A 25,829-nucleotide genomic window follows, 5' to 3' on the forward strand; every position below is an offset into this window, starting at 1 on the left:
ATCAAAAATGATTTTTAAGAAAAACACCATTGCCATCATGAGAGCCTCCGCATTCACCAGGCGCGAGCTGCTGGTGCTTACGGAGGTCATGGATCGCCGGATCACCAGCCAACCTCAACCCATGACCAACCGGCAGAAGCGCTCCGCGTATGCGGAGGCACGGTCCCGCCTGCGGTCCTTCGGCTCACGCCGCAACATCGGGCAGCTGGAGCGCAGGTGGTCCGACCTGCAACGGCGAACGCCCCGCTTGCTGGCATGCTTTCGCATGCAGATCCTGGAAAGTAAGTGTTATGTATTGTGGTTTTAATGTTTGTGTTTGTGGGGCAAACTGCGTGTGCATGTTTTCCTGTCTGTCCTATTTATTATTTGTACTCATATCTGCGTGTGCATGTTTTCCTGTCTGTCCTATTTATTATTTGTACTCATATCTGCGTGTGCATGTTTTCCTGTCTGTCCTATTTATTATTTGTACTCATATCTGCGTGTGCATGTTTTCCTGTCTGTCCTATTTATTATTTGTACTCATATCTGCGTGTGCATGTTTTCCTGTCTGTCCTATTTATTATTTGTACTCATATCTGCGTGTGCATGTTTTCCTGTCTGTCCTATTTATTATTTGTACTCATATCTGCGTGTGCATGTTTTCCTGTCTGTCCTATTTATTATTTGTACTCATATCTGCGTGTGCATGTTTTCCTGTCTGTCCTATTTATTATTTGTACTCATATCTGCGTGTGCATGTTTTCCTGTCTGTCCTATTTATTATTTGTACTCATATCTGCGTGTGCATGTTTTCCCTCTATTTCTGATTTATTCATTCTACTGCTATTTGGCTTATTTGTTGTTTTTTTTTTTTTTTTTAGTTTTGTTGCCCGGATTTGTCCATAAACTAACCGCACTTCCCCCTCTCCTCCACCCACCCCTCTTCCAATTACCCCCTCCCCGGAGTCCATCATAACTCCTCCCCATTCTTTGGGGAATGACGGATCCTCCGAGGAGGATCATGGAGGTATTTCCGGAGCTCCCGTTTTGGCTCCCGGTATGTTTTTTTTTTTTTTTTTTTTAAAGCACAAACTGTTTGTATGTAATCATGTGTCGTGCCTTTCTTCGTGTTTTTGTGGCTTGACTTTTGGTGATTTTGAAGGTTTGCCTTTACCTCTTCCTGGTGATTTCAACATACACATATCATACCTGTGGGAATTTGTACCTAGCCCTTGTATTTTTGCCAGCCCCCCCTTTTTTTTTTTTTGTTTGGGTTTAGGAGTGATTTGGTTGTGTTTTTTTTTTTTAATGTGGATTCCCTATTGTTGTATTAACCCACACACTTTTCTCACCCACAGAGGAACAGAGGCGTCGGCAAGAGGTGGTGGATTGTGTGGGGCAGATGCGGCAACATGTAATCGGCATTCTGGTGTCCCTCGACCGGCTGTCTGGCCTCCTTCGGCAGTAGTTTTTTTATTTTTGTTATATTTTCAAAATAAATTTATTCAGACAAATATACGTTGTGGCTCATTTTTAAAATCCAAAACCAAGATAGTTTAGCATGACATAAGTAGACTGTTCCTGCAAGGATTTCCCTTTTTTAAAAGTTAGATTGTGTTTTGTCTTTGTATGTCAAACAGACACAAGAAACACATAACAGTAACAATGTCATTTCCCTTTTTGGGTGTAGTGTCAATTACATATTTCTACATTTTACAGGTTCCTAGTTGGTGCGCAAGCTGCTTAGGCCAATCTTACAAATCCGAAGGTTGGGCCAGGCTTCCTTTTGGTGTGGGTTGGGAAGCTGAAAACATATTTCAGTTTAGCTCAACTGGCGTCAGTACTGGTTTACCCCTTAGTCAAATGTAACTTGTGTTAACCTGGTTACACTTGCTGTTAACGTCCCAAAAAAGGAAGACCATTTCACTCTCCAAACATTTATCCACAACATAACAGAGAAAACAAAGTGGTCACTCCCAAAAAAAGAACACAGTGATAAATTCAAATACAACACATACCAAGAAATAATTAAATAAAAACAAAAAATCAAGAACTGGTTGACGAAGGACCATGCCAACATGATTCCACAAACATGGCGTTGCGATATGGGTTCCAGAATATATGCCCAAAAGGACCAGATCCAGGTTTGGTAAGGGTAGCAGGAAGTAGTGAGCGTTGGAGTGCCAAAGATTATGTGAACAAACAGAAGATGGTGAGAAAAAAAAAACAAAATTAGATGTTCGCAAACAAACACAAACACATTAGGTATAAACACTGTAGTTTTGTTCAAACTTACCTAAAAAATCTGGCCACCACATCATCGCGTATGGCCCCCCCACATACTGACCTTCGACCAACCTCGGGGGGGCCATCCTCAGGTAAGGCATCCTCTGGCTGCATTGGGACACCACTCCTTATGGCAATGTTGTGAAATATCCCACACAGGACCACAATTTTCGACACCATATCCGGCACATACATGAGCTCGCCACCAGAGCGGTGGAGGCATCTGAATCGGCCTTTTAAAAGGCCGATACAGCGCTCCACCACTTGCCTGGTGGCTGTAAGTGCGGAATTATACGCACTTTGTGGCCCTGGTGTGGGAGCCAAATAAGGAGTGAGCAGCCAGGACATGCAAGGGTATCCACTGTCTCCTGTGAACAAAAATATACCACATCAGGAACACTGTGTATCAAGCTTAACATTGTTATGTACTAAAGGTCTCCACTTACCCAGAAGCCACGCATCACCAGCTTGTAGGTTGGTTAATTTCTGCCATATCCCTGATTGCCGGATGACGAAGGAGTCATGAGCACTTCCGGGTAATTTAGCATTCAGGGACAGGATCTGGAGGGAGGCATCACATACCACCATTACATTCAGGGAGTGATAGTGTTTACGGTTTCTAAATATTGCCTCCAGCCGTGCTGGAGGCTGAAGTGGTATGTGAGTACCATCCACAACCCCTATGATGTGTGGGAAGCCAGCTATTTGGTAAAAATTGGCCTTGGCCACACTAAGGGCACCCATATCCAAAGGCATTTTAATAAAATGATGGAGGTGCTTGAAAAGTGCCTCCATCACTGCCCTCAGGATCCGGGAAAAGGAGGATTGGGAGATGCCCGCCACTATTCCCACCGTTGTTTGAAACGATCCTGAGGCACAGAAATGTAACACCGCCATAAATTGCGTCAGTGGTGGTATTGCTGTTGGACTGTCAATTTGCCGCTCAAGATCACTTTCTATTAATGAGAGAGTGTCTATGATGATTTTGGGAGGTAGACGGTAGCGTCTTAAAACCTCATCATCGGGCATTCCAAAAAGGGTGACACGTGTTCGAAATATCTGGGGCCTTGCATGCCTACGATGCCTACGCCTGGGACGAGTTTGAGGTTGGTCGTCTTCCGGGAGCAGGGCCAGAACAATTCGCCCCAGATCTACCTGAAATTCAAAGTTTACAATGTAAGGCTTTTGAGCCACCCCAAAAGTAACATAAAACAACTTAGCTTTCTGATACCATCCATAGCTGCTTACATGCCGGGGTATTGTCATGATACGTATAAACTGTAAAAAAGCCAAAAATAAGACATCAAAAATTTAGAGGGTGAATTTTTGTTTGTCAAATTGTTGCAAGCCAACACATAAAATAGGCGAAACACACATTTGGCCATCGATGAAAACGACATTGCACACCGTACGTCAAATAGGGTTCAAATGGACCCCAAAAATGGAAAAGGGAAAAGCAAAACTGGTTTACATGATGAATAAGCCTCGAAAAATGCGTTAATTAGTTCGCAAATGCAAGTCACTACACCAACAGTCAAAAATGCGTTAATTAGTTCGCAAATGCAAGTCACTACACCAACAGTCAAAAATGCGTTAATTAGTTCGCAAATGCAAGTCACTACACCAACAGTCAAAAATGCGTTAATTAGTTCGCAAATGCAAGTCACTACACCAACAGTCAAAAATGCGTTAATTAGTTCGCAAATGCAAGTCACTACACCAACAGTCAAAAATGCGTTAATTAGTTCGCAAATGCAAGTCACTACACCAACAGTCAAAAATGCGTTAATTAGTTCGCAAATGCAAGTCACTACACCAACAGTCAAAAATGCGTTAATTAGTTCGCAAATGCAAGTCACTACACCAACAGTCAAAAATGCGTTAATTAGTTCGCAAATGCAAGAAAAAAAATGGACTTACCCAACTCGAATATATAAGCTTTCCAAAAAAAAGGTCTTTGGGTCCGAAAGCCAAAACAAACTAAAAAAGATGAAATTAGTGTAAAAAAAAAAATAGCTAACCAAAAAACAGAAGTAGACACCAATTGGCCACAAATTAGACTGCACAAAACTTACCAAATCAGGAAAGGATGGGGAAAAAAGCAAAAAAATGCTAACGGAAAACCAAAACCACTGTAGCAAAACCAAACAAAAAACCAACTCTGCCAAATCCTCCAACCGCAAACAACCAAATCCAACCAACTTAACCGCCAACAATCCAACAACCCAACCTCGACTCCACACACACCAAGCCATAAATAGTGTTTATTTTCCCGCACAAATTAAGGATGAATCACAGGGACGCACAATCAATGATGCGGCCGCAAACAAAGGACGCATGTATAAATACGTCACGAAATCACATTGAATTTCTGGTTGATTTCATTCTGGAAGCAGAGACATGGCTTCAGACCAGGGAAACAATGGCCAAAAATCCGGCGGTAAGGCCTTCATGCATTTTGTCTCAATGATTATTTTAAAACATAATATTGGGCAAGTTGTGAAGTGGCTAAATCTGCATATTTACCCAAATAGGTGAGGAGGATGACATGGAAGAGACTGCTGGCCCCAGTCAACCCGCCAAAGCTGCCAAAAAAAAAAGGCAGCCACATTTCACAAGCAAGGAGATGGAGGTTTTGATCCAGAAGTGCGTTGACATCCTGCCCCAGGCAACCAGGAATATGAGCCAAAGCCAGAAGTGGAGAATGTGGGAGGAGGTCGCCGTTGCTGTCAATAGGGTGGGTGATTATGTCCGTCTAGCCCGGGATGTCAAACGGCGGTAAGTAAACACTTTCCCATCCTATAAACAAACCCCATTGTAAAAAAAAGGATAATGGTTCCAATTTCATTCCACAGATGGGCAGACTTCAAATATCGTCTCAAGCAAAAACTTGCCGACAGGGCTAGGCATGCAAGGGGGACAGGTGGGGGTCCCACCCCTGTGTCATTGGAGTTGACAGACTTAGAAGAGCTGGCACAGGGGTGTGTGCAGGCTGTGGAGGTGTTTGGCGTGTCCAACATGGATACGGACATGCCAGACTTTGCGGCTCCTCATGTTGGCCAAGGTAAGTCTTGTGATGTCACCAACTCTGAAATGCTATTGTGCCAATATGTAGATTCTAATGTGAGTCTTTTCGCAATTTTCCTAACAGAGACAGAGGCGGATGAGTCTGCTCCAGAGGGGAGCCTTGGCCGCAGAATTTCTGCTGGCTCTGCAGGGGAGGAACCAGTACATCCGGCTGAGGACCCTGCAGAAGCCAGTCCAGGGCGTGCCCCCTCGCAGGCAGTGGGCCTCCTCACAGAACTCAATTTTAAATCGGATTTCCATACGGAGATTCTGCAGAGGATGGACGCCAGTCTGATACGGGTGGCTGAGGCCCTGGAGCAAAATGCTGCGGCCAACGTGACCATTGCTCAGGCCCTGGCGGAAAATACCAGGGCCAACATCCGCATCGCCGATGCCCTGGAGCAGCTCGTTCGCCAGCACATGGTGGAGCCGACCTCCCTTCCTGCCGGAACATCCGGATCCTCCACCTCTGGCACAACATCAGCCAATCCTCCAAATGTGCCTAGCCCTGTGCCTAGTCCAGAGGCCACAACATCTGCCTCTGGACAGGCCAGCCCGATGGCATCCCGGACCCGGTCTGGCGCCCACCCTCACCCAGCCAAACGGGCGAGAAAACGGTGACAGCAATGGCGACTTTTCCCACACTCCTTCTGTGCTTGGCTCATATTCCTTTCTGGTCAAAACTTCCCTCTCCTTTCTTGTGAAATTTTTTTACATTTGGTATTTACGTTTATGTTAGCAGTTATGGCTTTTTTTTTTTTTTTAACTAATATCTTTGCCACAAAAAAAAGGCAACAAAATATTAGGCCAATTTGTTTGTGTTTAAACAATAAATTTAAAACAAAAAACTGAGATTGTATTGTGACATTATTGTACAAATGGGTTACATTTAATCCTGGCCCTAAAGGCAAAAACTGACCCTCTTAAAAAAAAAAAAAGGCCTCTTTAAGGAACGTTTAAAAAATCACATAGCGATGCAAATTCCACAGTAAAACAAAAAAAAGGGGAGCTAATTAAAACATGATGACATTATTGTTACAATAGGCCATAACCAACAAATTGTGGCCAAAATAAAACACCCAAAATGTACGCTAATTGATTGTGTAATCATGACATTAGCAGCTCTGATTTCCACCTGCGTACGCTTTTGTGCTATCCCAATAAACTGCTTTCCAAACACATACCAAGCCGGTTTTCAATCCAACACTAATTACTTTACTGACCAGCCGCGATTAATCGCAGCACCATCGTTGAGTCCCGGGACGGAGGAGAAGGCCATCGCCAATGTGGTCGAGTAATCCTGACCCTAAGCTGTGCGAGCATTTTGAAGGGAAAGCGGATGTTCCAGTGACGTATGAGACGGTCCCAACACATTTGACGTTCGCATCTGCTAATGTATGTACGCCCCAAAAACGCCTCGCCACGCCTGCGTTTTTTCATCTCCACCCCCGTCAACACCCAAAAACGCCCTGTTCTGTCAATCACATTTGACATGTCACTTCCTGTACGCTATTTTAGGAACGAGAGAAAAAAAACTCGCAATCTGCCGTACGCACATGCGCAGTGTAACACCGACGCATGCGCGGTTAGTCAACATCGGAACGCAACGAGCGTACTGTTGTTAACGTGCGGCTCTGAATGAGGGCCATTGTTTCCTAGTGTTGCCAGCTTTTCTTTATTAGCTGTGGTGGGTCTGTGTTCTGGTTCCCTGCCAGCACAGCCTGTCTTAGTATTTCATAACAGATTGTCCTGTCCAGTAGGGTCAGCAGGCTTCGCTCCACTGATAGCCATTGTGTACAGTCATGGTTTTCATTCCCCTGCTGGTCTATTGTTGCTGACTTGATGCTCAATAAATTAAGATGTTGCTGCTGATTCCCCAGGAACACAGGTTTCTACCCAATAGCAATTATTTATTTTACATTGTCAGGAAACATTTACGATTGAGGACAGACCAAGACAATCGACATGAGCTAGGAAGGTCATACTCCCAGGAAGGGCTACACTGACAGAAGACACATGATACTCTAGAATAATTCTGTTACAGGAATTTTATAGTTGGCAAATATTCACTAAGCAGCACAGATGCACAGTGATAAGAATTGCTGCCTCTCAGAACTGGGGTCATGTGTTTGGTCTTTCTGATCAAGGCCCTGTATGTACGGAGTTTGTATGTTCTCCCAGTGTTGCATGGGTTTCCTGCAGCTGGTTCTATTTTCTGTCCCAATACATACTATTAGGTTAGTTGGCTTTTGACAATAGTGCACCCTAATGTGTGTGGTAAGGAATTTAGGGCCTGATTCAGAGCCAGACGCTCTGACCAGAGCGCTCGCTCTGAATCAGGGCCCTCCTCCATTAAAATGGAGCGTCCTCCTGGACGCTCGTATAGCTGTGGGTCACCACCCACAGCATATACGAGCGTGCAAAAAGATGGTCACGATGGTCTTGACCATCGGACTTGCGAGGGAAACCCTGCGGTCGGGTTTCCCAACCACAAGCCCTGGAGTGATTTTGGCTCTATCAGAGCCAAAATCACTCCCACTGACATCATTAGTGATGTCAGTGGGGCCGGCTTCAGACGCTAGGCGTTCCCATGGGAACGCCTCCATCTGGCAGGCACGCCCACCAAAGGGGGCGTGCTGTCAATCAACATCGACAGCACGCCCCCTTTGGTGCGAGACCCCGAGCGATGGAAAACCCGTAGCTCGCCGACTCTCGCGCATGCGCACGACGGAGCTCCCTCCGTCGTGCGCATGCGCAGTGGGGAACATCGACCCACTTGCGAGCGTACTGCCGCTCGCGAGTGGGTCTGAATCACCCCCTGAGACTGTAAGTGGGACACGAACTGCACAGTGCTACCTGACTGGTGCTAAATAAACAACAATTGAAAATAAAAAATATAATTTGTATTCATCATTTGCAAGAAGTGTAAGTGTTGGCACATCACCAAGGTGTTCATCACACTATTGCAGCATCCCACAGTTACGGTCCACAGAGCAAGCACAAATCATGGTCTAACCAGGTGCCCACACCGGTGCTGAGTGGGGGCAGGTACAAAGTACCAAGTGCAAAGTAACTATGCCTTGCTGGCAGAAAGACAAGGCATAACACAGTGCTGTGGCTACGCACCCCTGCAGCTATAGTGTAGAGTCCACCTGATAGAGTATAGGCTCCTTTTCCCTAGAATTGGGGCCCGCTGGATGTCTCAGTGGACCTCTGTGGCCACCAGAGGGTGCTGGGTGCAGTCAGGTTGTTAGAGAGTGGGAGCAGTAGTATCTTAGAAGCAGTAGTATTGTATCAGATAAGGATCATAAGGAGAAAATAAAACATTGGGAATGATCTACAGTATGGGAAGATTTATAGAGAATAGATTGCTGCGCTATCGCTGATACTGTTGCACTATATTGTTATTATTGCTATGGTAGATTGTGATAAGATAGTGCTGTGATAGAGTGCACGCTGAATTTTACACATGAAAATTGTACACATGCACACCGCAATAGGAATCACATCCGAATTACAGAAATAAACTAAAAGGGCTATCTATTAGCAGATGTATTTCTGAGCGATGAAAGACAAAAGATATCCCTTGAAAATTCCGGTGGCTGTGCTGAACGATATCTGTCATGTACATGAGAGATTTTGGCAAACGATGAACATGACATCATTCAGTGAGTGGATTTTTTCCTCCGCAGCGCTCTGTAGTTGCTGCTAATATCTGTCGTCGTTCGTTGTTCGTCGTTTAACGCATATAAACTGCCAGATATTTCTAATATCGTGCAGCTATATGCGATAATTGACCAACATGTTGGAGAGATAATAGATGCAATTTATCGGCCGCGGGAGGGCGCATCTGTCATCGTTCAGGGCCTATCCATAGCATATATACTTAGTGATTGAACGATATATCGTTATATCGTTCATTTTATCTGCTAATGGATAGGCCCCTTAATTATGTTGCTTTTTGCAAGATGTATTGCAAACTTATATATATACAGTCAGGTGCATAAATATTGGGACATTGACAGAATTTTCATATTTTGGCCTCTATGCACCACCACAATGGCTTTGAAATGAAACAAACAAGATGTGCTTTAACTGCTGACTTTCAGATTTAATTTGAGGGTAATTACATCCAAATCAGGTGAATGGTGTAGGACCAAAAGTAATGGGACTATCAACTCAAAAGCTATTTCATGGACAGGTGTTGGCTATTCCCTCATAATTTCATTATCATTAAAGAAGGTAAAAGGTCTGGAGTTGATTCTAGGTGTGACATTTGCATTTGAAATCAGTTGCTGTCAACTCTCAATATGAGATCCAAAGAGCTGTCACTATCAGTGAAGCAAGCCATCATTAGGCTGAAAAATCAAAACAAGCCCATCAGAGAGATAGCAAAAACATTAGGTGTGCCCAAATCAACTGTTTGGAACATTCTTAAAAAGAAAGAACACACCGGAGAGCTCAGCAACACCAAAAGACCTGGAAGACCACAGAAAACAACTGTGGTGGATGACAGAAGAATTATTTCCCTGGTGAAGAAAAACCCCTTCACAACAGTTGGCCAAATCAAGAACACTCTCCAGGAGGTAGGTGTATATGTGTCAAAGTCAACAATCAAGAGAAGACTTCACAAGAGTGAATATAGAGGGCTCACCACAAGATGTAAACCATTGGTGAGCCACAAAAACAGGAAGACCAGATTAGAGTTTGCCAAACAACATCTAAAAAAGCCATTACAGTTCTGGAACAACATCCTATGGACAGATGAGACAAAGATCAACTTGTACCAGAGTGATGGGAAGAGAAGAGTATGGAGAAGGAAAGGAACTGCTCATGATCCAAAACATACCACCTCATCAGTGAAGCATGGTGGTGGTAGTGTCATGGCGTGGGCATGTATGGCTGCCAATGGAACTGGTTCCATTGTATTTATTGATGATGTGACTGCTGACAAAAGCAGCAGAATGAATTCTGAAGTGTTTCGGGCAATATTATATGCTCATATTCAGTGAAATGCTTCAGAACTCATTGGACGCCGCTTCACAGTGCAGATGGACAATGACCCGAAGCATACTGCAAAAGCAACCAAAGAGTTTTTTAAGGCTAAAAAGTGGAATGTTATGCAATGGCCAAGTCAATCCACTGACCTGAATCCGATTAAGCATGCATTTCACTTGATGAAGACAAAACTGAAGGGAACAAGCAGGAACTGAAGACATTTGCAGTTGAGGCCTGTCAGACCATCACCAGGGATGAAACCCAGTGTCTGGTGATGTCTATGCGTTCCAGACTTCACGCTGTAATTGCCTGCAAAGGATTTGCAACAAAGTATTAAAAAGTGAAAGTTAGATTTAGGATTGTTTAGTTTGTCCCATTACTTTTGGCCCCTTAAAAAGTGGGAGGCACATATAGAAACCGTTGTAATTCCTACACAGTTCACCTGATTTGGATGTAATTACCCTCAAATTAAATCTGAAAGTCTGCAGTTAAATCACATCTTGTTTGCTTCATTTCAAAGCCATTGTGGTGGTGAATAGAGGCCAAAATATGAAAATACTGTCAATGTCCCAATATTTATGCACCTGACGGTATATACAGTATATATATATATATATATATATATATATATATATATATATACACACATTGTGAATGTAAGGTTTTATGAAGCCATGATACTGTAACGCATACAACAGAAAACTCTGTGATGGTTTTATGTTATTTAAGTGGCGTGGGTGGCATATAGGGGGAATTGTGAGCATAAAGAGACTGTCTACAAACAGCGTATAGAAATGGTGCATTCATAATAACATTATTTAATATGTCCTATTTTCCTAATACGCTCACTGTGCCCTATTTTCCTAATACGCTCACTGTGTACATTTACACATGCAAAGGCACATTACCGTACAGATTACATGTTATTTACATTTTTACTGTTCTGTAGAAAAAGAAAAATCAGATTTACTTTCACTTAAGAGAAAAACATAAAGAAAATGATTATGAATCCCCAGCACAAGCAGCTCTTAGAAATGACTTTAGGCGTGCAGTGTGATTGCTAACCCACATACACGTACAGTGTCAGATTCTCTCCAGGAAACTACTGAATAATCAGACAGAAACCCAGTGCAGCCAGCATTCAGGAGCCTTCGTATTCTCCCAGTAATACAATCTCATTTCTACTGCTCGCCACTGGGCCGTGACAGCCATGAACTGGTGCGATTGTATAGTGTGATTTACTGAGCGCTGTAGTTCAAATCAGTTACAACAATATGGTGGCTGAACACAGTGACCAGCACATCAGCAAACAGGAATCACCAGCAATCATTGTCTGAGGAACAATACAGGGAAACACACTCCTTATATCTTCCCGAACTAGCAGAGGTAACATCTGCTGTCTGCTAATAAAAGCACAATACTGTACGTGGTTATTTATCTATGGGATGATACGTTTTCTACTGACATAACTAGCTTGGGCCTGAATCACTGTGCTGATAGTGACACAGCTTGCAATTAATAACCTAGGAAAAGTGACCTGGTTATTGCCCTGTGCGAATTTCTAAATTAAATTTTATTAAATATAATTATAATTAGAAAATAATTATCTAACTGGGATGTATAGGAGTTATGATAAGTAACTAAGAACGCACATAAATGTAACTATTTTCTATCGCAGTAATACTAACAAATTTGCCACTGATATTCCACATTACTTACCCCTCCAGCGAGGACCAGTGACATCTCCCTCCCTAGCAGAATCCTACGCTCTGTTGCTGGCAGCCTAACGCTGCCAGTTACAGGCTGCTGTGGCATGCGCATGCGAGGGGGCCATTCTGCACATGGCGCATGACACTTTCACATGGCGGGGACACAGCAAGGCCTGGAAGGCTTCGCTGAAGCCAGAAAGGTTGTTTCTGGGGAACCATATAGCTCATGCCTTCTGTAGATAGCATAAGTGTTACAGTTAGAGATGAGCGGGTCCGGTTCTGCGAGAACCAGACCCACCCGAACATAGAGGATCCGAGTCAGGCTCTGGTTTTCCTGCCTAACTTGGAATCCAAAATGAGGCAAAACGTCATCCTCCCACTGTCGGATTCTCACTGGTTTTGGATTGTATATAAGTCCCTCCCTGCGGTGATCAGCGCCATTTCCTTGCTGAGCCCCGGGCTGTGTGGTTTTGCTCTGCTCCGCGTCTACTCCAGGGGCGGCTTCGTAACAAGGGAGTTGTTGTCCTATCCAGACTGTGCTGTTTGTTGTGTTGTGCTCCGCCCACTCCAGGGGGCTGCGTGTCCAGACCAGGGGCTGTTGTCCAATCCAGGGGTGTGCTGTCACTGTGCTCTGGCTCTCATCCAAAACAGGGGTGTGCTGTACTCTGTCCAGGGGGGGCTGTGTGTCCAATCCAGGGGTGTGCTGTCACTGTGATCTGTCCAGGGGCTGTTGGCAAAAACAGAGGTGTGCTGTGCTCTACCCAGGGGGGAGGCTGTGTATCCAATCCAAGGGTGTGCTGTCCGTCCACAGGCTGTAAAAAATAAAAGTAACTAAAAGTAATAAGTAAAAAAAGTTCAAAAACTATGTTTTGTGCTGTATGCCAGTGTATCCATATAAGCAACGTGACGCTGTATGCCGTGCACCCCCCCGGCCATACCGTAGTGTAAAATTCATACAAGTATTGTGACACTCTCGGTCATTCAATGTAAAATTCATACAAGTATTGTGACGCTGTAGGTTATTCATACCGCAGTGTAATATTCATACAAGTATTGTGATGCTGTAGGTTATTCATACCGCAGTGTAATATTCATACAAGTATTGTGATTGATGCTGTCGGCCATTCATACCGCACTGTAATATTCATAAAAATATTGTGATATTGCTATCCATACCGCAGTGTAATACTCCTAAAAATATTGTGACACTGCCATCTGTACCGCTATGTAATAATCATAAAAATATTTTAACGCTGCCATCTGTACCGCAGTGTAATATTCCTAAAAAAATTTGTGATGCTGCCATCTGTACCGCACTGTAATATAACTAAAAATATTGTGACGCTGCCATCTGTACAGCTGTGTAATATTCATAAAAGTATTGTGATGCTGCCATCTGTACAGCTGTGTAATATTCATAAAAGTATTGTGATGCTGTCATCTGTACAGCTGTGTAATATTCATAAAAGTATTGTGACGCTGCAGGTCATTTATACCGCAGTGTAATATTCCTAAACATATTGTGATGCTGCCATCTTTACCGCAGTGTAATATTCATAAAAATATTGTGACACTGCCATCTGTACAGCTGTGTAATATTCATAAAAGTATTGTGACGCTGTAGGTCATTCATACCGCAGTGTAATATTCCTAAACATATTCTGATGTTGCCATCCATACCGCAGTGTAATATTCCTAAACATATTCTGATGTTGCCATCCATACCGCAGTCTAATAGTCATAAAAATATTATGACGCTGCCATCTGTACAGCTGTGTAATATTCATAAAAGTATTGTGACGCTGTAGGTCATTTATACCGCAGTGTAATATTCCTAAAAGTATTGTGACACTGCCATCCGTACCACAGTGTAATATTCCTAAACATATTGTGATGCTGCCATCCGTACCGCAGTGTAATATTCATAAAAATATTCTGATGCTGCATTCTTTACTGCAGTCTAATGGTCATAAAAATATTGTGGTGCTGCCATCTGTGCCGTAGTCTAATAGTCATAAAATATTGTGACGCTGCCATCTATACCACTGTATAATATTCATAAAAATATTGTGACCCTGTAGGTCATTCATACCGCAGTGTAATAATCATAAAAGTATTCTGACACTGTTGGTCAGTAATACCGCAGTTTAATATTCATAAAAGTATTGTGACGGTGTTGGTCAGTAATACTACAGTGTAATATTCATAAAAGGATTGTGACTGTTGGTCAGTTATACTGCAGTGTAATATTCATAAAAGTATTGTTACACTGTAGGTTCTTCTACCCCAGTGCATTCACATAAGTGGTGTGATTGTGCAGTGTTGTTTGTGAACAAAGTTTCAAATAAAGTCAAAGTTAAAAATAAACATTTTTGGTACAAATTGTGTTGTGTGCTGTACCCCACTTCATTCATGTTTGAGACTATGGAGAACGATCAGTTGAGAGAAGAGCAGGAACCATATACTAGTGCTGGAGCTGCTGCCACCAGTGATGATGATATTAGTCCGTCAACGTCATCAACTAAAGTCGATGCCCAAAGGCAAGGAGGGCTTAAGTCAGGGCATCTAAAATCAAAGAACCAAACTTTTACAGTGGTAAAGAAAAAAATCAAATGGAAAGTTAGCTGCAGAAATAAAATTGGCAATATGCCTTTTACCACACGTGCAAGGAAAGGCTAAGTCATTGGCCTTTATTTATGACTGGTGGTTCTGCCTCTTATGATGATGTAAGCCTTTCTCCCTGTAGAAGTTTAAAAAAAATTTAAATCGTTATGGCACAAGAAATAATTGTGTGCTCAGAAATGTCACAAATCCCTAAGTGTGTCCGCGGGTGCCATGTGTGAGCCTGACCTTTCCAATACTGTACCCAAAAAGGAGCCTCCTTCCACCATTTGTACATCCTCTGCAAATGTGGGGATGAGCAGCACAAGTCAAAATGCTGACTTCGAAGATGCTGCTGAGGAAGTGCACCAGGATGAGAAGGGTATTTTGGTAGCTGACGCTAATAAGGATGTTGAAGATGAGGATGTTGACAAGGATGATGTTGTTTGTGTAAATCAGGCACCATTGGAAACAGTTGTTGCCCATGATAAGGAAAAGCCCATTGTCGTGCCTGGGCATAAGACAAAAAAATCCACTTCTTATATGTGGAATTATTTCTACACAAATCCAAATGATTGTCAAGCCATCTGTAGCCTTTGTAAAGCCAGAGTAAGTACAGGTAGGGACCTCCTACCTGTTACATCATTTGCAGCGAGTTCATGGAACGTTTTTGGGAAATTCAATAACTGGTACTAAAAAAAATAACAGCAAACAGTCCAGCATCAGTTAGCTCCCTTTCATCAGCTAGATCCCAGCACCTGCAATCTCCACCACCAACACCTTCATCATCAATATCCTCACTAATGATTGGAGATAGTTCTGCATCCAGGATAAGGCTAGGTGACTCCTCCCTCGGTGTTAGGCCTGCTGCTGCTGGGGGTGGATCTTCATTCCAGAAAGGAACCAAGAAGACTACTAGTAGTACTTTAAAAAACAATTGACTGTTAAACAATCCTTTGTTAGAGGAAGCAAGTACACTCCCAGATGCAGCACTAAAACCTGAGGTACTCCATAAGACCGCACAGCTGACACCAACCTATCAAGCAGAGAGCCCCAGCATGTCCCTCTAAAACCCAACCACCTAATGAAATGAGTCTGAGAGAAAACTCTAGAATCTGACGCTAAGGGGGATTGAGCAGGCCAAAAAATTTAGGAATACCCTAACACCCAGATCAGCTTGACATTGATTCCACCAGAAACATGTTAAAAAGAGAGGTCAACATGGAAAAAAAAATAGACAAAAGCAGCCAAACCACAGGCACACCATACAACAAGACAGGGGAAGGGGACAAAAAGGGGGAACAACGTAGAAAACTGGACTTGAGGCAAAAAACATAAAAACTCCTGGAGTAAACTAACAATCACGCCATATAATATAATTAAGAAGCCAATTGGGCACCCGAGGGGAAAAAAAAAATTCCTCATAGACTCCCGCAGTATGTCAACGAGTGGTTAGGCCTCCGGTGAGCTACGTTGGAGCAAAACCAGGTAAATCCAGATGAATGTAGTGCCTTAATGTAGTAGAACGCCACCAACCAAAGGATTGAATCTCCCTGTTAGATAAGCCAGCGGAAGCCCCAATCCGAAATGAGTGGGTACCGAACTAACCTGACGCAAGGCTTAAAGATGCCAAACAACGCTTCAAGACATGACAAAACTGGTAATTGTAAACAGAGACCCATCTTCGTGCATCTACCATAACCCAGCCTGCTCACCTCGCTCCTGCACGAATTCTTGCGCCAATGTTACTGGACACACCTCTGGAATGGGACATGGTTGACGGGAAAGCCAGCACTCTCTACCAGCCTGGTCAGACTTGGAACGCTGTAGTAGGCATAACACTGCGTCCGATTGAACAATCACGTCCGTAACAGTGAGGGGTGGGTCATCCTTCTTAGAGGGTGCAACTAGTTTGCAGATCCGAAACGTTCCATGAAACACCATGGCAAAACCTAACTGAAGCAGTAAACATTCAAATGCTGAAAAACAAACCGAAGGGACTGCATCTAACAAATGGGGCAACAGGGAAATATTGATGGGTTATCTGCAGTCAACCACTGTAGAGATTAATCTGGACCAACCCCTCAAGGCTTGAAACTATGAAGGACCTAGGGGGGTCAGGCCTGTCATATGATGAAGAAAAATATGACACCCCACTAAAATAGGCTGCACCACCATGAGTGAGCACCCTTGAGTATACAGGTCCCAGATAAAAGCTAGCATGATTTGTAGTGAGCTCTTACCTGCCTGACCATCGAAACCCGGAAACGCTCCCATTCCAGCCACCCCGAGTGATAATAATGCAATGTCCTGGGGGCAATGGCCGGGACTGTTAATTCCTCCATGTCGGCCTGATGATCTGCCAAACATAAGAAGGACACGGGTCATCGATCAGTTCGGCCTGACGAGCTAATTCCTTAAACCGATGCCAGTTGAACCACGACAGCTCATCTGCAATCCCATTCTGTAGCCCAGGGATATGCCTGGCAACAAAAAACAAAACACGCCCTGATTCAGAGCGAGCGCTCGCCAGCAGCGAGCGGCTCTGAATCAGGCCCAAAGTGTACTTCTCTGTCCTGGAAAAAAACTGGAACAAAGAGGCAGCTTCATATGCTTCACTACACTAAATACACTTTAAACATTCCCCACGACCAGTCATTGGCTGCTTAGACCCACTAAACTTAAAGGGACAACTACCAGCACATTATTAAGGTGGCAACACTCAAAACCCTCGTGGTTTAATGTCCCTCACGCTTATTTGTCAGCCTTCAGGATAACGAAACTTGGCAGTTTGGAGCTGAGTGGCTGGTAGTTTATCACTTTCCAATTTATCACTTTCCACTTAGTACATCTACCCCATAGTAAGTAATCCTTCATGTATATATGGGTATCTCTATATGTGACCCTCCATTTACAGTATATGTACATTTCTTTATATGTAACTCTCCATGTATATGTCTGTCTATATATGTGATCCTACATCAACATGTGTGTCTCACTTGTTACTGTCCATGAATATATGTACTGTATGTCTCTATATGTGACTCTCCATGTATATCTGCCCCCCATATTTTAAATAGAGACAGCGCGTGCTCAATAAAGGGGCGTGATCTTGCAGAAAGGGGTGTGGCCCCACAATAGTACTCCCAATTCAAATGACACCACATAGAAAAAGCCCCTTATTCACAGTAGTGTCCCTTAATCACGTTACGCTACAAAGTAGAACCCCTTGTACACATTATACCACAGAGTAATGCTCTTACACATTATTCCACACAATAATGCCCCTAACACATTATGCCACACAGTAATGTCCCTGACACATTATGTCACACAGAAATGCCCCTTACACATTAAGCCACACAGAAATGCCCCTTACACATTAAGCCACACAGTATTGCCCCTTACACATTATGCCATACAGTAATGCCCCATACATATTATTACACACAGTAATGCCTCTTACACATTATTCCACACAGTAATACTCCTTACACATTATGCCACACAGTATTGCACTATACATATTAACACAGTAATGCCCCTTACACATTATTCCACGCAGTAATGCCCTTTACACATTATGCAACACAGTAGTGCTCCTTACTGCATTACTGTGTGGCATAATGTTTAAGGAGCACTACTTTGTGGCATAATGTTTAACACAGTAATGCCCCCTGTGGTTCTGCAATTTAGGAGGAGGAGGTTGGAGCTGTGTGAGGTGGAGAGAGCAGGAAAGGGTAACGTGTGTGGGAGGTGAGTGAGGGTGCCATGGATGGGGGGTAGTTTGGAGCTGTGAGGGGAGATAGACCAGGAAAGGGTAGCATGTGTGGAGTCAGGGGAGGGGTCTGGGGTGCTGTATGAATGGGGTGGGGGCAGTTTGGAGCAGTGTGAGAGGAGAGAGACTAGGAAAGGGAACCTTTGGGAGGGGGGTCAGGTTGCCGCAGTTGAGGGGTGTAGTTTGAAGCTGTAAGGACAGAGAGAACAGCAAAGTGGAACCTGTGTGTGTGTGGGGGGGAGCAGGGGTGCTGCAAAAGGGGGGGACTTTGAAGCTGTGTGAGGGGAGAGAGATCAGGAGAGGGGAACAGGTGTGGGGGTCATGGGTGTTGCAGATGGTAGAGGGAGTTTGGAGCTGTGGGGGGGATAGCAGGAAAGTGAAGCTGATGGTGGAGAGGGAAGGAAAGAAGAGGATGGGGAGAGTGCAACATATTCTGTTGCTTTTTACAAACAAACAGTAATAATACAAGACTAGATAATACAGATACTGTATAGAGTTAAGAGGGCACAGCTCTAAGCTTACAATCTATACACATAAACACATAAACCTCTATGAGTATGTGTGTCTCTATATGTGACTCTCCATGTATATGTGTGTTTCCATATCTGACTCTCCATGTATATGTGTGTCTCTATATGTGACCCTCCATGTATATGTGTCTCTATATGTGACTCTCCATGTATATGTGTGTCTCTATATGTGACCCTCCATGTATATGTGTCTCCATATCTGACTCTCCATGTATGTATGTCTCTATGTCTGACTCTACATGTATATGTGTGTCTCCATATCTGACTCTCCATGTATATGTGTGTCTCTATATCTGACTCTCCATGTATATGTGTGTCTCCATATCTGACTCTCCATGTATATGTGTGTCTCTATGTCTGACTCTCCATGTATATGTGTGTCTCTATATGTGACCCTCCATGTATGTGTGTATCCATAGCTGACTGTCCATGTATATGTTTGTCTCTATATGTGACCCTCCATGTATATGTATATATGTGACCCTCCATGTGTGTCTCTATATGTGACCCTCCATGTATATGTGTGTCTCTATATCTGACTTTTCATGTATATGTGTTTCCCTATATCTGACTCTCCATGTATATGTGTCTCTATATCTGACTCTCCATGTATATGTGTGTCTCTATATCTGACTCTCCATGTATATGTGTGTCTCTATATCTGACTCTCCATGTATATGCGTGTCTCTATATCTGACTCTTCATGTATATGTGTGTCTCTATATCTGACTCTCCATGTATATGTGTTTCTCTATATCTGACTCTCCATGTATATGTGTGTCTCTATATCTGACTCTCCATGTATATGTGTTTCTCTATATCTGACTCTCCATGTATGTGTGTCTCTATGTCTGACTCTCCATGTATATGTGTCTCTATATCTGACTCTCCATGTATATGTGTGTCTCTATATCTGACTGTACATGTATATGTTTGTCTCTATATGTGACCCTCCATGTATATGTATATATGTGACCCTCCATGTATATGTGTGTCTCTATATCTGACACTCCGTGTATATGTGTTTCTCTATATCTGACTCTCCATGTATATGTGCGTAACTTTTTGTAACCATCTGTCTCTGACTGTGTTAGGTAAGAGGGGAATATGACAACACTCAGAAAATGCACCTTATATGTTAAAACCAAAATTCTATACACAGCAAATAAAAATTAGATCTGCTCAAAAAGGAAGATAAAAAGAAATCTTTATGTGTATGTCATATTGCTAACAAGTAAGCATTCATGTATGCATTCTTATTGTATGGTGGACTGTCTGCACACTGGGTGCCTTCTAAGGAAGTTGGATACAATAATGATAAAGATATTCTTGGATGAGGACTATTTCACCACTTTCTGTGGGACTTTCTGTAGGATTTAACACGAAGAGTGTAAAAGATTTTGGACTCTAAACCTTATCACACCATTGTATATTTGTTTATGTTTTTTACATATTGGAAAACAACATTTGGAAGAAATTCTACATCTACATCAGAAGGATTTCTGGAACCATCCATAGCGCGAATATTGTAAGACCGTTCTTTTCTGTATGCACCTGTATAGTAAATAGCTTAGACAGAGGAGAAGGACATGCCTATCAATTTTGATTCTCCCTTACATATGTCAGCTTGCTCCACATATTAATATTTTAATATGAATTACTGAAGTCTGAACTTTTTATTATAATAAATTGAATATATATTTTTATATCAATACTGATTTCTGTACTAGATTTCATTTTAATAGAATTTTTGTTTTGAAATATAAGATTCACTTTCTAACCACTGCCATGTTCTCCTGGGCTGGGAATGTTATGTGTAACTAGGTCCACAGTGACTGACGACATGGCAAAGGCGGTATTGGGACCCTGACACGGGTGTAATGTTACTTTTACATTACATTTTTATAACTTTAAGCATGCGGCGTGCTGCATCTCAGTACATTCTGCTGCTGAAGGGTTACAGAAAGCTGCCTTGCTCACATCTTCTCCTGTGACTCATCTGTGTGTAGATGGAAGGAGTGGCTTTGCTCCTGTATCTGAGGATTCAGTGCAGCTTCACTACCAGCAGAGAGAGTTGCTTGAAGTGATTCTTACCCTGCGTGCTGCGCTATACTGTATACATATCCCCTGCCTGCTCTACCTCTCTACGGCCCCACATGCTGTTCTCCTAAACATGTGCTCATGTGCATCCCATAGGTAAGACCTTTCATCTTATTTTGACTCTAGCTTACATTGTACTGTATAATTGAGAACTAGGCTTAGAAAACGTAACTATAGTGATACTGGACTATTTTAAAGAAAATAAAAACTAAAACCTATGCGATATACTGTAACCTGCCCAGAACAGAACTGTTGGCTTTGAGTTCAGTATTTAAAGTTGCTTTAGTATTTTACTACGGTACACATTTTTTTGTCAATCTTAAATGCCACAAATGAAGAGTGGGTACTATGTAGTCAGAATTGTTTTATATTTCTGGGCAAATCGGTATATAATTTCCCATCAGCTACTATCAGGGCATGGCAAGGTTTGTCCTGCCAGCAGTTTTAATGTACAAGTACGCTCCAAATGGGTTCAAGGGAAATGATTAAAGATGTACTGTAGCCATGTTCTAGCTGGTACTGTACCAACAAAAGCAAGTGTGCATTTGGTACCTTTAACTACTGAAATAACCTGCAGGCTTCTGGGGCATGGTACTCTCTTTGATACATTATTTCCTTTTGATGCTATGGGACAATCTATATTCAGTTGAATAATTTAGGCTATGGAACAATCTGGATGTAGCTGAATATTTTGCACAACTTCTAAAAGCTTGATGAGAACTGGAGTCTGGAAGTGTCTGAGGCTTATTGAATATTCCAATTCCACCAGGGATGTTGTTCAGGAGTGGGTTTTTCAGATGGAATCCCAGCTGGATCTTCTCTTTAATCATCACATAACTGTGTATGAAGACTACCTTGGGTACCTGCTAATAAGTGTGGTGAGGGAGATTGGTTTTCTCATGTGTTTCTCATTTGCATTAGTAGAAGAATTTCTTGCGGAATGTATTATTACAGTGCAGCTTCTGTCTCCAAATTACGCTCCACCTGTCAATACTCCCTGTGCCAAGTAATTGAAAAGTAATTTATCAAGCTGTGCTGTGCATGCAGAATTAGAGCATAAGCTCTTGTGATCGTGTGTTCTCCTTAGAGGAAATCTGTTTGCAAAGCTTTACTATGTACGTGCATATTCCATTTGTCTCTTTATGTGTGTGCATTAAAATCAGAATATATTTGGGCCCACCCAGCAATCCATTAGCTGCAATGTAAGGCTTAACATAATATTGGATTTGGCATGTTTTAAGTGCAGTCAAACAAATATAAAACACCCCTCCAAATAATTAGTCCATATCCATCTGCCCTCTAAGCTCTTGGTTCCGTTTACATGGCGTGAGATGTGATTATATACCCAAAGGTAGCTCAGCCTGAAGGACGGATGAAAGAAATAAATGACTGTTCCATGAATCACTTATCCCAGGAGCAGGGAGCCGTTCACGGCAAAATATAAATAACTCTTTTTCATCTCATTCTTTGCTTTGAAAATAATTTATTTGTATTGCAGTCAAATCACTTCCTTCCACCTGTCTACTTCTTTTTGATTATTTTTTGAACTCCTCCTTCTGCTCCATTTAGAAGAATTGTTCTCTGTTATACAGATTTCTGTTAGTCCCTGTAACTTCTCTATACTTCATCATTATTTTGCTCTACTGTTGGAGCATAATCGCATCCATACTGTAGCTCTTAATAGTTCTCTGCATAGATTGTTGTACCGTTCACTTCCACATAACCCCCAGGTCAGTTGGGTGACATTCTAAAAATGGTTTCAGGGTGATTAAACCTCAGGGGGGTCTGCCGCAGCTAAAAGCCTTATGAATAAGGCAGGGAGAAAATATTGTTTTACCTTTGTACTGTTCATTTTATTTCTGGCTTTGGAGAAAACTACAGTATGTCAGATGGTATTACCGGTATATAGAGTATATAATCAAAATTCTAAAGTTCAGTTGCAATGAAAGAAGCCAGGCAAATCCTTGCATATATTTTCCCACAATTGTTCAATTAACTGTACATATTTGGGTAAAAACAAATTGCTTGTAGAAATGTACTTTTTTGAGCTACTCACAGATATTGTAATTAGTGCTTTCTACGTACTTGATCAACTCATGTGAACCCATCAAATGTGACAAAGATGTACAAATTTACATGAGTATTTGGATTATGTGGTACAAATTAAAAATACAAATATGGTCACTTTTATCATTTACAGATGTCCCAGCAGGTTGGCAAACATAAATTCCCTTATTTATACTTTTGCAGTAATAGAGCTGTTTTGATGGTTTTTCTTATAAACCTCCCCCATTTTCCAGCTCTAATATCATTTGTAGGGTTTTATTTGTCACTTACAGACTAATATTACAGAGTATTATTTTGAAAACATGCCCTTTGGTCCTGTATGTATACATCATTATAGTACTTAATCAGTTCCATGGCCAAATGACATAATGGAGCTGGCCCTCTCGGTTGGGGGTTCCGAAGAAGCATCTGCCTGTGCGCTGATTATATGGGGGAGGAAACGCATGGCTGGGTTGAAGAAGCATATATGCATATATTACTAATGTACAATACTCTGTATAACGAGTATCGACAATGTAATGTACTGTGATGAAATGTCAGAGAGCTAAGTCATGAGCGTTACAGTGATCATGGGGCAGATGAGAGATCTATAGTGAACTCAAAGTGCTTTGGTACCCAAGGCGAAGTTGCCTCTATGGCCTCATGTTCCCATGGGAAGAAGAGAGATAAAAAAGGGAAAAGAAAGGTAGAAGATAAAAGAGCAGGCATAAAGAGGACAATGCTGATAGAAAATTGAGGCAAAGAGAGAATGGTAGAAGACAATTGTCAGTATAGAGAAGTAGAGGGAAAGGCAGTGAGAAAATTGAGATAAAGAGATGGATAACCAGAGGGTAAAATAGAGAATTTAAAATAAATAAAGATAAAATATGAGTTAAAAGGAAAATTGAGAAACAGAAGAAGATAACAATATATACAACAGTATAGAGAGGCTGAAATAAATTATAATGAGTCTGAGGGGTATATTTACTAAAGTGTGGTTTTTTTGAACTGGAGATGTTGTCCATAGCAACCAATCAGATTCTAGCTATTATCTACTAGAAGGTGTTAGATAAATAATAAGTAGAATCTGATTGGTTGCCATGTGCAACATCTCCACTTCTAAAAACCTGCACTTTAGTAAATATACCCCTGAGTCACATGCAGCAGTGTCCTTGCCTGCAACTTTAGCCGTTCGCACTTCTGCGACTTTGTGCAAATACTGCTACAAGCCTCTTCCTGGTGTACAGCTGCGCGTCTAAATGTACAAGGACTGAGACGCTGACTTTGAGACACTGCAACCATCAGTTGCACCATTGAAAGTTGCAATAGCCCCATGCTAGGCGCAGATTGCCCATCAGAGTATGGTAAGCGATTATACATCTGAGCCTGCAACCACTTCAGTGACACGCCTGCAATACTCTTATAACATGCCCATAAGACGGACCATCTCCGTGTGCCTGCATGTCACATCCTAGGAACGCCCAATACATTTACATCTTTTTCTATTATACACATCTCCATCCCAAGTGCAACTGTGTGTGCACAGACTGAAGGGATACGCAGTGCGACTTAAACAATTCACAGCGCAAAAACATGGGAGGTATGTTCAACTCAGAATGAACTCTAAACTTCACAATCAAGTACCAAATTATGTTTGGCTGGAAGTTATAGATCAGTGATGGGGAACCTCAGGCCCAGGGGCCGTATAAGGCCCTCGGAATCATTTGGTCTGGCTCTCTGAGCTTTTTTCTGCTAGCCTCATCTGGCTGGCAGGGTACCTAGAATGGCACCCTGCAGCCAGAATCTATGCAGCAGTGCCGCCTTTAGCGTCCTTAGGATGGTCACACCCAGGGCTGCCATCAGAGATCGTGGGGCCCGAGACTCACAAACTAGGCAGCCCCCCCATGTTTCTGCAACTCCAGCCCCGCAGTGTCTCCCTAGCCAGCACCCTTCTGTCTCTATTCTGCCCCCCCCAGACACACACACACTCCCCTCTGCTTGTCAGAGCCACCCCGCACATTGCCCTCTGTCTGTCAGTGCCCTCCCCCACACACACATTCCCTCTGTCTTTCAGTGCCTCCCCCCAGACACACAGACATTCCCCTCTGTCTGTAAGTGCCCCCCTCAGACACACAGACATCCCCCTCTGTCAGTGCCCCTCCAGACATTCCCCTCTGTATCATTGCCCCCCACCTCCCCTTCCCAATTAACTTACCTCTGTCAGTGTCCTGAGAGGCCCTCCGGCTCACTTCCATCTGTTGCAGGGGGTAAGAGTCAGACTTGCAGAGAGTGCTGTAGTCCATGTGGGCAGACTGGTGAGTCACACTGCTCAGTCAGGCATATGCTGTCTGCTGAGCTGCTCTGTGCTCATTGTCAGGTGGCTGGTCTGGGGGAGGGTCCAGCCACCAGGAAGTAAATGGAGGAAGCTATGTTCATTCATCTCGGTCACTGACAGATGCCCGGCACTGCAGTGCGGATCCTCAGTGAGAAGGATCTGCTACTTGCCGGGGAATACTTGCAGCCCATTACTCCCAAGGGGCACCTGCTGCATGACCGGTAGGTCCGTCCCTGTGCGGGCCCCCCTCTCTGCCCGGCCCGGGACTCCAGACCCGGCAGTCCCCCCCTGATGGCGGCCCTGGTCACACCGCTGCCCTTACAGCTCCCCGGAGCATCATCAGGATGCTCCGGGCATTGCTGCAATCACGGGTGATTGTGGCCCCGCCCCTTGTGACA

The 25,829-nt window shown here is 43.0% G+C and overlaps 1 protein-coding gene across 3 annotated transcripts in view; it reads left to right on the top strand.

Annotated features, from left to right (window-relative positions):
- Nucleotides 1–21,031: 21,031 nt before the first annotated feature.
- The window catches only part of SPHKAP (SPHK1 interactor, AKAP domain containing), a 343,766-nt gene continuing 338,968 nt past the window's right edge, over nucleotides 21,032–25,829 (top strand). For all 3 annotated transcript variants that reach the window (XM_088466497.1, XM_088466516.1, XM_088466507.1), the window contains exon 1: nucleotides 21,032–21,146. In XM_088466497.1, the coding sequence (XP_088322623.1) occupies nucleotides 21,124–21,146 (23 nt within the window). In that variant the 5' untranslated portion in view covers nucleotides 21,032–21,123. The remainder of the gene's footprint in view (nucleotides 21,147–25,829) is intronic.

Source organism: Taudactylus pleione, unplaced genomic scaffold (genome assembly GCF_031769625.1).
Source record: "Taudactylus pleione unplaced genomic scaffold, aTauple2 ptg000066l, whole genome shotgun sequence".
Taxonomy (NCBI): Eukaryota; Metazoa; Chordata; class Amphibia; order Anura; family Myobatrachidae; genus Taudactylus; species Taudactylus pleione.